Here is a 15,392-nt window from a genome sequence, read left to right as displayed (position 1 = left end):
TTGCTTTCTTGGTTCCTTCTGTGGAAAAGTTTAATTTCATTTCACTTGATTCAATCACCGTGATGTTTTGTTCTCGACTGGCCAGCAAAGTCTGTAGAGACTAAAATTGACAAGAAGAAACCAGACTCCACAGAGCAGGAGAGCTAAATACTGCTAATGAAGCAGCCTCACCTTGACTGACTGCCTTTATGTCATGCTCCATTTATGCAGTAATTTATGCAAAAGCAGCTCAGGCGAGGTATTGAGTGTACTTCTCATTCATTTTTTCTGTTGTTCTTATTGTATATATTCAATATTTCAAGAAATTTGAATTTCCAGAAACAAAAGCAAAAGACAGCAAATGGCAACTTTTCGACAACTGGATCAAAAATGAAGTCTGGAAATACTTCTCAATGTTTCTCATTTCACACGTCTACAGTTTTCTTTCCTCTTGTGCAAAATTATCTTCTTCAGGAAAATCAAACCAAGAATATTAAATAGTTTTATGCACATATACTTTATTCAGGACTCTGATATGTCTGCAAATAATTAGAGAATTTTAAGCTTTATATTCAGTGAAGAAAAAAAACAAATCTGACTTTAGCTGTCAGCTGAAATGAACATTTACAAGACAAAAAACAATCAAAACAGTTTCATCTTGTCTCATATCTCTTGAAAATCTTGCATCAAAATTATATCTTAGCAGCACGAATCATAAAGAGTCTGAGTACCACAGACATTTTCTTATTCAGCTCCATTAGAGACTGTAAAAAGGCAATCTTCTTCTCAAGAAAAAAAAAATTATTCATTGCCAGCGGAAGAAATGATAAACTAATACAGTATACTGTTACACATCGAAAACAAATTTATTTTTAATGTGTGAAATTACTAAAAAAAAATAAAATAATAAAACACTGAGAAAAAAATAATATTGGTGGCAATTTGGGTACAACTCAATTTAAAAATAACATGTTAGCTACAAACTGGCCAAAGATTCACATCACAGTCCGAACTCGACACTCGGGTAGCAAAACAGACATAAACAGCAGCTTTTTGTAATGTTAACCGTATTTTGTTAAGTCCTGCAGAAAAAAAAAATAATTTCTATAAATACTGTGTATGTAAACAAGTCTCTCAATTCTCCTGGAACTGACTCGACAGTGAGCAGAGGGTTTGTAAAGCAAATCCCCGAAACAGATTTTAACTAAATAAAAAGCTGTTGCTTTACTTTTTCTGAAGTCTGATGCTTTATCAATCGACCCAGGTTTATTGGTTGAAGAAATGAAATAATTAACCGATAAAACTCGTCTTCTATCAACCTCGTAAACAGGTAATTTTATGTGAAACTCCAAAGCAATTATTTTCCCCTCTCAGTTCAAAATGGCGTCGCGTCAGAGCAGCCCGGTGTTCTGTTACGTAGCGCACGCTCACTATCATATTGCATTAAAGCACAGGGATGGGAGTTATGGCTTAATCAAATATATTGTTTTTTATATCACATCCGATTCCTTTCGTCGCTTTCTTTTTTAAAAAGGAAATTACAAATTACTATTCTCAAAAAGTAGCTTTAATTTTAGTAATCCCGTCTGTGTTGTGTGATTCGTATTAGTGCCAGCCTAAGAGGATTTTTGTTTAATTACGAGAATATAGTCATATTATTAGCAGAATAAAGATGCGATTTTACCAGAAGAAATGATGAGAAAATTTGTTTTGACAAAGAAGCTTTTACGACCAGTTCAGACCACCAGTTTTCTCAGTTCCCATAAAATTACTAGTTAATTTCCCTAATATTACAACTTTATTCTAGTAATATTATGACTGTATTCTTGCAGTATTATGACTTATACTAATAAAAAATTTAAAAAATCTTAGTTTGACCTTAATATGTCAACTCAAAGTCCAAATAAATAGAAGTTGTAAAGAAATAGAAGTTGGGTGTGCTAACGTCACTCTGAATCACTTTGGTGAAATCTTTTTTTGATTTTCCAAAAATTAAACCTTTGAAAACCAAAAACTCCATTAATCACTAAAATAGATTTATCAGTCAGCCCTTACAGTACTTTAAAGACAGATGATAGTAAAATATCAGACGAACAAAAAGACTGGAAAGAAAAGAATTCAAATGATGAGCTGCATAAAGGAGGAGTACTGAACTCCTGCTGAGATTTTCACAAAGTAGTTCAGGAGAAAAACATCAGGTTGGTAAACAAGATGATTGCAAACTGAGCAGTGCTTTTTAATGATTTAACATGTTCCTGATGTGCAGTTTGCTCTGCTTTTCTCTGACTCAGACCTCACCGGAACTCATTTTAAACAGTAATTATCTTTATTCTGCATATGCAAGTTTGCCATATTTTCTTTGTGCGACATAAGAAGACGATCAGCTGGCAATGTTGTTTAAACTTTAATTTGAACAAAAAATACCTCTCAACTTGAAAACACAAAAATATGAAATTTTACAGAATGTAGTCGGAACATCACCCTAAGTAAGACTTAAAATAGATTTGTGAACATATAAAAATATCTAATATTTTGGAAAAACATACAATATTTACAAGACTAATAAAGTCTTGTAAATAATTATATCTTTACTTTAAGTAGTATAATCTTACGCTGAAAGAAATAATTAAAAATCCAACCTACACTTTAGTTATTGGGGAAAATATCCAACATTAAAAAATGTTAGTTTTTAGTTAAATCATCTTAACAACTCTAACAAAAATAAATGCAACTGAAACATTTTTCTTATTTTAAAATGATGTCAGAGGTTTGTAACTTTCATTTAGAAATCACTTCCTGTTTACCTGAGGTACAAATGACATGAAGCAGAGGTACATACCTTATGCCAACTTGTCAAAATAGGAAACATAAGCGAACATATGTGATCCAGAAATTTGCTACCCGCCTACAGTAGCTAATGTGCAGTCAGAGCAATAATTAAAAACAACTGAAACTGTGATGAACAATAGTCCTGAATGCATCTCAAAGAGTGACCACAGGTAAGATCTGGAGTAATGAATGCCATTTTCTAATCAAAACAACCATCAACAAAACTATTCTTTATGCCAAAGAGTTGTTTGGAATGAGAAGTGGGACAAACAATCCAGTTGGAAAGAACGATAAATAGAAAAGCAACTCATGCCCATTGTTAGGTATGGTAGAGAACTGGTGATGCTGTGGGCCTCTCTCTTCTTAATGCCATGCAACTTGGAATCATAAACCCTCTGACAAAGCAGGGGATTTTAATGAAAAATAAGGAGGCCTCAAACATTAAACTGAAAAGATGATCATCAATAAGCAAAAGTGTCAATTTTTAAACTGCACTGAAAAAAACTGCTGATCCAACTTAAAAAAGAAAGTAAATATATTAAGTTGTCATGTTAAATGTAAATAAAGTAAGTTTGACAAACTTAATTCAATTACATGTAACAAATGAACTTTCCTTTTTTTTATTTTTTAGTTGGAGCTCCGTTCTTTCTGTTTTCCAGTGTGTGAATTTAACCCCAAAGTTTCCTGCTGCTGCTTCTAAGTTCTGATTTAAATTTCAAAACTGTGTGAGAACATGTGCTTATGTTACGGAGTAGTTCTATCAAAACGTCAAGTGTTCACAGTCTAAAGCTGTGACAAATCAACACACAGAAAAAAAGCCTTTTGCGGAAAATGAGTCTAAAACTCAAAATCTGTTTCTTCTTTCCTTCCAGTATGAAGCGTTTTGAAAATATGTCATATTTAAGTATTTTACAATCTTCTTTTCAAAATATTATTACATTTTTAAATCTGCTGGTCTTCATCACATCTTGTTTTATCCTATGTCCTTCCTTCCAATAAAACTGTTTTAGTCACTTATAAATAATTAATAAGAATGTTTTTAACTAATTGACACTTTACCGACCTTTAAAAAGCAGCTACATTTATATTTCATACATGAATGAAAAAGCTCCAGAATGCCCTAAAACTGCTTATTAATGTTTTATAAAGTGTTTCTGCTTAATTAATAACTAGCTTATTAACTATGTTTTGTCATTTCTAATTAAAGTGGTTCAATCCTTAAAATGTTTCCAAAGATTGAATATAGTTATAAAGTCAAAAATAATGGCTCCAAAATATAGTGTTATATGATCAATACCAGAAAAGAAACATCCTACATATTCAGCAGGAAGGGTCACAGTCAACATGGTTCAGAGTTTATATTTTGAGGCTTCCTATCTGGTTCTTTTCCTGAAAGAATTCAAAGAATTCATAATTTACAGGAAATAGAATTAAATGAGAGAAAAAAAAATCAAACCAAAAGTGTTTTTGTGGGTGTGGCAACCCAAATAAATTTTTTTTGCTTTGTTTTGTAGCTGGAGAAAGATTTGTTGCAGTCAACTCTTGTCTTCTTCTGCGTTTTCTGTACATTCGCTGTCCAGGAGCTGCTCCATGTGGCTCAGGAAAGCGTGGCTGCTTTCTTCCTCCAGAATTTGCTCCCAGAATTTCACTGAGAAGCAAGAGAGGAAAAAAGATCAGTATTGAGTAATTGGCTTATTACTGGAATCAATTAAAAAATGTCTGATTATTTTCAGGTGAACCTACTAAACAATCAAAACCAGAGAAAGATTAGCACTACTTCAACATATTTTTACTCAAGTAAAAGTAAAAAGTAGCTTTCCAATAAGTTACTCATGAGTAAAAAAAAGTATTTGGTAAAAAGGCTACTTAAGTACTAAAATTTAATTTAATATTTTAAAATGATGATGACAAAATATGAAGATATGTGCAAATTCTGGCATTTTAAAGGCTAAATTATACAAAATACTACAAATAAATAATACACTCAAGCAAAAGAAACTTTTTAAAACTTTTTTTCAATATTAAAAAACTTTACATAAAATTAATACTTACAGTAAGTAATGTGTATAGGATAATGTACTCCTAGTGATGATATGTATTAATAATCTCCAACAGGCTCAGCAGATAGAAAAAGACAGAACAACAAAGCTGGTGTATGAACAAGAGGTCTCGCTCTAACAAACTGTAAGTGTGAGTCTATGTTTCAAATATTTTCAGTTTGAAATGTTTCTTCTTTCTTCATTGAAGTTGCTTGTGCCGGATACAGAATCCAGAAATTTTACTCAAGTAAGAGCAGCGATTGTTCATAGTAATACTACTAAAGTAACAGTAAAAAGTACAACGCAGTAAAACTACTCCGAAAAGTACATATTTTCCAAAACGTTTCTCAAGTAAATGTAGCTAGTTACACCTCTGGTTTTATCTTATTGATCAGTTAATGAAAAAGATGGCTTCCCTCTCATTGTTGCGCTGTAAATAAAACGCTGCGACTTACAGTAATGCGGTTTCTCGGACCATTTGCTGTCGGATCCGGGCTCAGACTCCTCAGCCAGACTGTTAATCTGCAGTGGCTCCGTGTTTCCCTGCTGGTCTGTATCGGGCTGGTCGCTACGCTCCAGGCTCAACAGCATCACCTCGTAGGCTCTCCGGGCCTCAGCTGACAACTCAATCATCTTGTGATAGAAATCCTGTAAGTATCAGAGCGAATTTTCACATTTTAAAATGTTAGTTACCCTTAACAGCTACTAGATGTTCAGCATCTTACTGTAAAAAATCCTTCAGATGTGGATTTTTCAATTAGTCAGATATTTTTTAAAATGGCCACCATTTTTGACACTTTTAAATCAATTATTGCCATGAAATGAGACATGGATTAACTTTATGTCACATTATATGTTTTTAACTATATGGTCATCCTTCTTATACAACTTTAAAGTAGTAACATGTAGCAAAATGAGATGCTGGTTAGGGTTAACTTCCGCTAATATTTTTTATGTGTTTAGCAGTTTAGCATTAGCAGAACTTATTTTTAATGTGTTTACTGGTTTAGCAGTAGCTAAGCTAGGATTCTTGTTTAGCAGGCTACTGGTTAGTGAATCTAAATTTGTGGTTAGATGTGGTTATAACTACTGCCGATTTTAGTGCAAACATGCAGCTCTAGAAAAATTAAGAGTCCATTGAAAACCTCCTGGTTGTTCCACCAAATATTGATTTCTGATCTCTTTCTGATTTTTGTGGTGGCCATCTTGAAAAATCAAAACATTAACAGTACATATGATTTCTATTCATCCAGTCATCTACGATTTGACACCAAAGCTATTCATCTGTGATAAAAATCAGTCTTCCTTGACGACCATCTTGGCGGCCATCTTGAATTTTTCATTTGCTTTTTTTTCATGAGAGCAAGCCCCTGGGAACTTCTGCACCAAGTTAGGAGGTTCTAGTATCCGCATGTGAAAGATTGTGCTGCCCTACATCTGAGAATGATAACCCTGACCTGCGCTCCATCGTAGTTGAAGATGCCCACAAGGCTGACTGGCACAGCCTTGTTGACACAGTGGCCCAGTGCTTTCCTGGAAAGTGCAAACACGAACGGTACGCCCTGTTCGCGACACATGTTGATGATCGTGTGCAGAACCTCGTCCAGGCCACCTGTGGAGGGAATATTTTCTATCAACATGCAGCTTTTCTCTGTCCAGTTTCAGCAGCTGCACGCCTGTCTGGACCTCAACGCCACCGATGTTGTAATTGTACACATTTCTGACGCAGAGTCTTTTATTTCCATCCAAGATGAAAAACAAAGTTTTTCTTGGTCTTGTTTCAGGATCTAAATGCGTTTCCTCATCAGAGTGAAAATGTCACAAAATACTTTCAAGTTTCTGTTTTTGGTGTCCTACAATAACTATTTAGAAACATTTAAAAAGGAAATCTGAAAGTGTTTATATGCAGCTCCCCCCACATTAATTTGCATTATTTTAGTTATTCTTCAAAATGGAAAATACAGGAGAACAGGCTATTAAAAAATGGTGGAGTATTAGGCCCATAGTAATAAAAAATACACACACAAAGAATAAAATCATAGTGTTGCGAGGATAAAGTTGAAATAATTACAAGAATACAGTTGTAATAATATGAGAATAAAGTCATAATATTTCAAGTATAAATTCATAGTATGATGAGAATAAAGTCATAATATTACGAGAATAAAATTTTCACATTATGACTTCATTCTCGTATTATTTCGACTTTATTCTCGAATGACTTTACTGTTATGTTATGACTCTATTTTTGTAAAGAAATTAAAAACTTTCTTATTGTGGTCCTTATTCTCCATCATAATTAAATATAGATGATCATTCATAAAATCAGTAAAAAAATTAAATAAAATAACAACCTAAACAAATACAGTTAGAGTAACAATTAAAAAGCTTTAAAGAATTGAAAATGTGGCCATCATCTTGGAAGAGAACCCATATTTATCTCTCCAGTTTGCACATTAAGAGGTAAAAATACTCCTACACTCACTGCAGCAGTCATAACAACCGTTAGATCTATCTAACACTGTTTGGAAAATCTTTTTTTCCTACCGTCACTAATGTAAACATTTGGAGTTTGCTAAAGGTTTCTGTGACTTTCCCTGGAACGATGAGACTCAGACTCAACCCATGACAACAAACATCCCATGTGGGTTTGGCATAAAATAAAAAATTTATATAAGCAAAAGGTGCTTGTTGTATGGTGAAAGATCTGTGATGCTGTAGGCTTGTTATGCTCTTTAAAATGCCCTGGGAACTGTGTTAGAGTTCATGACCTGATAAACCAGAGAATATTAGGCTACGTTCACACAGCAGGTAAAATCCCCATCTGATAAAAAAATTAAAAAATCCAATCTGTGCCACTTCAATATGAAGTCTAATTATTACAAGTAGCCTGTCACAATAAAATTATTATTATTGCAATAAATGCTAATGTTGTTTTGATATGATTTTAAAGTAATATAATGATAATGGCATAATAATTCAAGTTTTCTCTCTTCTCAAAGACCAATAAACTCTTATTCTGTAAACACAAACTGAAAGATATTTTAATTATCCAAAATAAAACGCAACAACCAAAAACAATAAATAGAATGGAACTAAAAACCACACACATACGAAAACATAAATAAAATTGATTATGATCTCCCTGTAAGCACATTAATAATCAGAATGGGAATTGTTGAGCTCATTTTAATTTATCATGAGAATAATGTTATTATATAACAAAAATTAATTTATTTGTTGTTTTGTTTATTTATTTTGGATATTTAGAATGTCTTCCAGTTCCAGTGCTAAATGTTTATTAGAATTTAAAGTTTACTGATCTGTGAGAAAGTGTTTTGTCTCAACGCAACAATATTATCGTTTCTCGCAATAACGTCTGGGACAATTTATTGTCCAGCTAAATTTGTCATCGCGAGACGCTTAATAATTCCCCAGACTTTTTCTTAAATAATCTACAGCCGGTGCTTTTGAATACCTTTGGACTGGATGCGTTCGCAGTTTGGCGAGATGATGACACATTTGACCTTCTTCAGTTTGAGGTGTTTCAGAACCTCTCGAAGGCCCATCACGATCCGCCGCTTCATGCGGGCCTTCATGGGATCCTTCTGGTACAGCCGGTCCTGGAACCGGACCAGCTCCTTCAGCAGCGACGTCACACACTCATCCAGGTCTTTCCTCAGCATCTGGCTGCAGTAGCTGCCATGCAAACAACAGCAAATCATTACACAGAAGTCTCTGGATATTAGCAAAGTGTGGATTGATGCTTAAATATCGATACTTCCAATACCAGACCTTGAATTACTCCACTTTTTTATTGTGCTTCAAAATCGATTCTCTCAAGTCTAAGGATCAATACTTTCAATACTTCAGTCACTTGAGATAAAGGATCTTAACAAGAGCTCGTTAAAAAGTAACTAAATCATTGAGATCTTTCCTAAATAAGAATCTTTTCAAAGGCAGGAGAAGTTCTGCGCAAAAACAAAACAGACTGAAGGGAAAACAGTAAATATGGTTTTCCTTAACAAAAACATGAATGGGAAAGTTTCAAAGATGGATGCCTTTGCTTTAGGTTCATTAACATGTTTTCAAAGTAATGTGATTTTGTAATGTCAATTAGGATGCAAGCTTTCATTATAGAGTAGTTCCTAATAACTAAACAAGGATTTATTTCAGTAGGGTTACTACTTTACTCATGTTTTTATTTTGCAACACCATTTTAACATGCTTTGTATGATTGTCTGCTGTTGTTAAAATAGCCTGGCAATAATAAAAAAGGCCGTCACCCTAATGTACTTCAGACTTCAAAATAAATCAATTAAAGTGATGTCTTGCATTCTTATACAGCAAAGAATTGAATTACTCCACTTTTTTTAGATTTACCAGACACATTGTGTATTTTTGAACAAAGTATTGGCATTGGACATCAAACATCACTAGTCGATACGAAGGGAACAACGTTGCGGCCTTACTCTCTAAACTTCCTGCTGTGAATTTTGGGAACGTTGTTCTGTTGGGGCTCAGATGACGGGACTTCCTGTTGCACATCATCGTTTTTGTCGTTGTCCTCATCGGCTTCATCCACGTTGGAGTTTGTACCGTTTAAATTCAGCTGTTCGTCGAATCCTTGTGTAAGGCTCTGAATGTCTTCTGAAAGAGACAAACAGAATAAATTCAGTCATTCTGAAATCTTTCTATAGTGAGAACATGTTGGCTCTGACCTGTGTCATTTGAGTCATGCTGCTCTTCTGCAGCATCATTAGTGAGTTCAGAGCCATTTTCAGGCAGCAGTCCTCTCTCCTCTAGCAGACGTCTCTGTTTTTTCTCTTCTCTTTCTTTCAAAATGACCTGAATATGTAACAGAATAAAAGCTTAAAGGAAAAAATTGCATCATATTTTAGTACTAAAAAGCTAAAAATGCTCATGAAACAAATAATAAACAGCCTTTTCTTAGTTTTGCTTTTCTGGACTCCTTAGGTGGCATACTTTTAGCTTTAGTTCAAAAATACTTAAAAAAAAAAAAAATCTATCAAGCATGTTTTGCTCTCCAGTTATTAATCGGTTAATCAAAAGAAAAACCCCAACAGATTAGCCCACAATGTACTGATATTAAGTCAAGCAGAAAGGTCTGAGTTTTTCACATGTTGATGTTAGAAGTATTTTTAGCTACAGATGCATCCTTTGGTACAAATGATCAAGCGTTCACTCAAGAAATTATATGTTATTGCATTTTAGGTAGTAGATTTATTTAAAAAAATGAATTGAATAAATTGCTTATTTGTATATTTTAAAGTATTTCTGCAGATATGCCAATATTTTTTATCCATTTAATAGACAGAATAATCAATGACTAAAATAATTGTTAGCTGCAGCTCTAAAATCTTCACTTTATGAGCTCAAACTCAGACTTTTCTACCAACACTTTGGCCAAACGTCTTGCACTAATGGCCGAGTTTGTCGTGCCACATGTAGCATCATCATTCTTTATCAACCTCCAGCTGCATTCTCGCCTGCTTGCTCTTTCTTTTCACATTTAATCATTTAAATAAATATAACAGTCAGGATCTTCTAAACAGTGCTGAAAACGAGAAGTTGTAAAAATGATATATATGAGCTTCAATATAACAATGCAACTACTATAATGATCAACAGTGAGTGTATGGCAGACTGTGTCCACTTGCCTTCTTCAGAGGAGTGGGTTTCTTGGCTTTAGGCACTTCTCTTTGCTTTCCTTTCTTAACTAAAGGGCTGGTCGAGTCCAACGGATTGTGTGCGATTTTATCCTGCTGCCATGGCGGCTTCTTCAGAGCCGACGATTGCTTCTGGACGACAGGCAGTCCTCCACCAACTAAAGTAAAGCAGACATCGCTTAATTATGTTCGTAAACGCAGTTTTTAAAGAAATAAAAACCTATTAGCTGACCAGAGAGAATGATCGGCTTGGTGTCCTGCTTTGATTTTTGAGTTTGTTGCTTCTTTTCCAGGACGGCCAGCATGTTTCCGATGTCCAGCTGGACCGGGGCTTTGCTCTTTTTCCCCGACACTTTCTCTGCTTTCTACAAATCAGGTGATGAAGGTCAGAGCTACGTCACCGAGACAAAACCAGACTGCTCTGAAAGTGTCAGTTTTAACAAATGATTAACACAAACCTGTCCTTTTTTAGTAATTTCAGGCAGTTGAGTTTTTCCTACTGGTGATTTTTCCTTGTTCAAGTCGGCAGACTGGTACTGTCCTCCTTCTCTTTGGTTTTCCTTGACATCAAACCACAACATAAGACTTTTATTTATGATATTTTATCTTATGTTGATGCATTTAAACCACTGATGATATCTACCTCTTTGCATAGCTTTGTTTTACTGTTTAACCCAGTTAAACCCAGCACCAAGTCAGGGAATTCTTCTTCATCCTAGGAAAAAATGTTAAATTCTGTTAAATGTGCAAATTTTTATTCGCCCAGAAGAAGCAAAAATCTAATTTTACCTCAAGTTTTGGAGGCTCATGATGAATTAGTGGACTCCCTGACTCGGCTCCTGCATCCTCAGCGTTGCTTTTGGATTTCTTTTTCCTCTTTCGCTTTTTCTTTCCTGGGCCTCCCTCTTCTTGTTGGGTAGAAAGGCATTTTGTCTGGTAATATAAACAAAATGAACTTTAGAAAAAAAATATTGTAAAAAAGAGATGCATTTTTTCAAAAACAAACAAATAAACCAAAACAAAAAACAGGCTAATAATTCAGGAAATAAGCCCAAAAAAAACAAAGCCAGTTGTTGGTAAATGCAAACACATGAAAAATATATGCAAACATGTATGCAAACTTCCATTTTACAAGGTGCAAGTAATTCTCTTTAAACCAGTTTAACTGCCAGTTTTTTTTCAGCTTTCTTAGATTCATGGTTCTGTAGATATCAGGAATGCACAGATCTACTTTTGTCACTCCCAATATACCAACAGATAAGAGGTTTAGTATCCGTCAATACCGATCCAAAACAGAAAAACAGTCCTGAATAGATCTAAAACTTTTCTTTTTTAATGAAGCATAGACATAAATGTGCTGAATAACAAGTACATTTGATAACTCTGCACCAGTACAGCACATTTAAATACACCAATAGCTTCACAAGTTTGGTCAAACATGTAGAAATAAACTGCAACAAACTTTCTCTAAATGGGTCTGAAAGTGCAATTAGTAATTCTAAATATAATATAAAATAAATAATAAAGCATGACGTCGTGCAGACCGCAGAGTACAGAATTAGACTGAATAGATCTGCATTTATGGATTGGGTACATTGTCACCGATACCCGATCTAGATTTTTATTTCAACATCAGTATCGATACAGATATTAACACTCTTTACTTTATGCCAAATATTTGCAGCGTTTCTCAATATTAGAGGGGATAATCTTTTTTAAATTGTTGCCCAAATGTAAATTATTGAGCTCATTATAATTAATTATGCAGGTAATAAATTTATTGCTTATTGCAACAGGCTTAGAGTCAAAATGAAGCTTAATCTCGGCCATGGCATTATGCTGAGGGCCTGTTTCGCTGCCGGTCCGTTGTAGAAAGTGGATGAAAGAATGAGGAAAGATAATTACCTCAAAAATCTTTATTTCACCTCATATCAACGACTTTATAGATGAATAAAGTTACTAAGTTTTCAAAAACAATACAAACTGGTGAGCAGTGTCCTCCCAGTCGCTTTTTTATGCTCAGAACCATCAGAGAGTTTTGTTGATGATCCAGCCCAGAAAACCAAAGCGAGGTTCTGCCTGATCAACTTCCAGCCCAACTCGACTCTCGGTGAGTCCATTTAAATTTCTTCCTTACGCCTCAAAAGAGAAGAATAAAAACTGAAACCCTTTTTATTAAGAATTAAACCAGAAAAAACAAACTGCACCTGTGTGTCGCTGCGGCGGATTGTCTCGTCTGTAACAACAGGTTTCTTTGGGGGCTGAGAGGCAATATTTGCCCAGGATGTTATTACCGGCTGAGCTGCTAGGAAAGAAAGAAAAACAAGTGATTCACAAGATAGAAAAGACTGTCGCTGTGGTTCAGGAGATGATTTCAGCCTTTACCTGGCGGGTTAACAGGGGTCTTATTCTGCAGGGGCTCAAGTTCTGCTGTAGAGCCATTTCTTCCAGCCTGCCAATAATAATACAAAACAGCTCAGTGTTCATATTTCTACATGATCTAATCTGATTGTTCTTTTAAATACAGAAACTAACCTTCTGGGAAGTCGTCTGAGTTTGTGGGTTTGTGCATTGAGGGCTTGGACCCCAGCAGTCTTTCTGTGCTCCAGCATGAGAAGTTGATTTCTGCAAAACGCCAGCTAACTCTGGAAAATCAGCCATCTTCACTTCAAACGGGACAAAATCTGCCAGTGCTGGTGTTGATTTCCTTCCAGAGGCCGGGGCTGACCTGACATGTCTAAAACCTGCTGACGCCCCAAAGGGACAGAGAACAAATGAACGGCTAAATAAAGCTTTATAATTATTCATCTGCATCAATAACACAGATAAGATGTATGTTAAATAACTAAATGTGCAAATCATTACTTAAAAATCTGAATTCATGTTATATTAACATCATACATAAATACTGAAGTATTTAAATATTTCATAGACTTATGTTGCCGCACATGGAGAATTTTATTCCATCTCTAAGCCTTGAACATCATTCGATCGGGTCAAGACAAAAAACTATTGGTCTGTAGTTAAACTGCAGATTAATGATTATTATTATTATTCAAGTTTATTTAATTGAGGACAGTAAACAATGTTACATGATAAAAACAAAGTGACCATTGTTTTAAACAAAGGTTTTCTAGACAGTCTAATTTGTAACCCAGTCCCTTAGTTGGATCTTTCGCTGAAAAATAGAAAAGCTAGAATTAAAGATTCCCGTCACACACACACACAATAATCATCATTAGGGTCTTTTTGGTGAATCAGCCTGAAAGCCTTAATTATTTCATGATGGACTGTGGCAATGGAAATGTTAACTTGATAAATACTGAAGTAATTTAACTAAATTAATGAAAATTTGAGTTAATAATTGAATTATTTGTATTCTTCTTCTGGCTGTTCCCTCTTCGTGGGTCATCACAGCAAGTCATCCTCTTCCATCTAATTATATGCATTTGTTCAATTTCAAATTCAAAGATAAGTTATTGTAGATGGTGATGGAAAGATCTCCTGTAGCGGTCTGTATTAAAGCATACTTGAAGAAGCCTCTGATTGAAGACGCTCTTAATTATTGACTAATTTAACTATATACCAATAAACGTTTATTCAAACAATACACAGTTTTATATGGGATATTATATGTATAGATAGCTTTTGAAGGCATAATTTGGTTATTTCTGAAAATCTACATGCGAGTCACTCGAGATCTGATGGATGATGTTTACCTTTTTGTCGTGCATCCGCTGAGTTTTTGCCCACATTTCTGCCCTGAGAGTCATTGCTGCTTTTTGATGTCTGCAAACACACCAACAAAATGATTGAAATCTATTACATAAATTAAGTCATAGTAACTTAGCGTGACTTTAATACGTGTAATAAAAAGAAAACCTTTGAATGTGGATCCCAGAGGAGCTTGTTTTTGTCACTGGTTTCCCTCACAGGACGTCTGCTGCTGTAGCCATGACTTCTTGAAATATCTCCCCTTTTTCCTGCTTGTTTTTGGCTCAGATCTGTCCAGTTCCTTAATAAACAGACACAGAGAAAAGATACGATCAGGGGTCGAGTTGCTGATTACTTGGGCTTAGCCATGATCTCCATACCTGGCTGAAGTTTGGTTGGACAGATAAGGATTTGGTAAGACCAGAGGAACTGAAGCTGTGTGAGAATCAGAAGCATCTCTGCTTCTTTTCTTCTGATGTTTTTCAAAATCCTGGGGAGAACAATTACTAGGTGTCGGTTTGCTCTCCTGGAAAAAGTAAAGTGATGTCAACAAAAACCTCTGGTAAACATGTAACTTATAATTACTTAAATAAACATTATAAGGAACACTTCAATTATATGTTCTGCTTTGACATGTCGAAGCTTTAAGAAGTGTTAAAAATACAACATTTGTGCTTCAGACAAAATTACGTCTTCGGGAAACAAAATATTATCTTTCACTTCATCAGTTGCCCCCCGTTTAGGCACTTTTTTAGAAAGAACTGTAACTGTAGCAGGACATATTCGCATGAGTTAGCTTCAGTGCTAGCTAAATAGGCAGTTATAATCCAATTTGGTGTTCTTTACCTTCTCCATCTTCAGGCGTTTTTAAGATTTAGTCACATATTCGTATTCTCACATGTGGTTCCAAGTGTTGTCAAAGTCCATCCCACGATTATGCCATGAGTTTGTTAATCATGAACAACCTGTTTGATAGCTTAGCATGAAAAACAGAGGCTAGCTGTGTGATGCGTCAGTTGCGGTCGAGCCGACTCAATCCGCTAGCTGTTCTAATTGAACGATCTTAATTCATTTGCGCTTAAATTGTATATCAACATTCACAGATACAACTTAGATTTCAAAACTGGAATCAAATTTAAAG

At 34.9% G+C, this 15,392-nt stretch overlaps 1 protein-coding gene across 3 annotated transcripts; it reads right to left on the bottom strand.

Annotated features, from left to right (window-relative positions):
• Positions 1–477: 477 nt before the first annotated feature.
• LOC116729304 (selenocysteine insertion sequence-binding protein 2) lies at positions 478–15,332 on the bottom strand. Of its 3 annotated transcripts, none has more exons than XM_032577730.1 (18): positions 15,098–15,332; positions 14,632–14,777; positions 14,420–14,552; positions 14,257–14,326; positions 13,073–13,284; positions 12,923–12,989; positions 12,745–12,842; positions 11,327–11,470; positions 11,181–11,252; positions 10,996–11,097; positions 10,770–10,902; positions 10,529–10,695; positions 9,569–9,695; positions 9,320–9,497; positions 8,326–8,546; positions 6,305–6,459; positions 5,303–5,495; positions 478–4,456 (listed from the first exon to the last, which is right to left on the bottom strand). In XM_032577730.1, the coding sequence occupies exons 1-18, from the start codon at positions 15,104–15,106 to the stop codon at positions 4,344–4,346; spliced, it is 2,340 nt and encodes a 779-aa protein (XP_032433621.1). In that variant the 5' UTR covers positions 15,107–15,332; the 3' UTR covers positions 478–4,343. The 3 variants fall into 3 exon arrangements, with proteins under 3 accessions (XP_032433621.1, XP_032433623.1, XP_032433622.1); XM_032577732.1 differs by having other exon boundaries at positions 12,745–12,839; positions 15,098–15,331; XM_032577731.1 differs by having other exon boundaries at positions 13,073–13,281; positions 15,098–15,331.
• Between the last annotated feature and the right edge of the window lie 60 nt (positions 15,333–15,392).

Source organism: Xiphophorus hellerii, chromosome 12, assembly GCF_003331165.1.
Source record: "Xiphophorus hellerii strain 12219 chromosome 12, Xiphophorus_hellerii-4.1, whole genome shotgun sequence".
Lineage (NCBI taxonomy): Eukaryota > Metazoa > Chordata > Actinopteri > Cyprinodontiformes > Poeciliidae > Xiphophorus > Xiphophorus hellerii.
This window is presented reverse-complemented; position numbering and strand designations above follow the sequence as displayed.

Excerpts from the sequence above, each read along its gene's own strand:
- LOC116729304 (XM_032577730.1), bottom strand. Across the intron at positions 12,990-13,072 it reads CTCAGACGACTTCCCAGAAG|GCTGGAAGAAATGGCTCTAC; the intron begins GTTAGTTTCTGT and ends TATTATTGGCAG. Across the intron at positions 11,098-11,180 it reads AAACAAAGCTATGCAAAGAG|GAAAACCAAAGAGAAGGAGG; the intron begins GTAGATATCATC and ends TTTGATGTCAAG.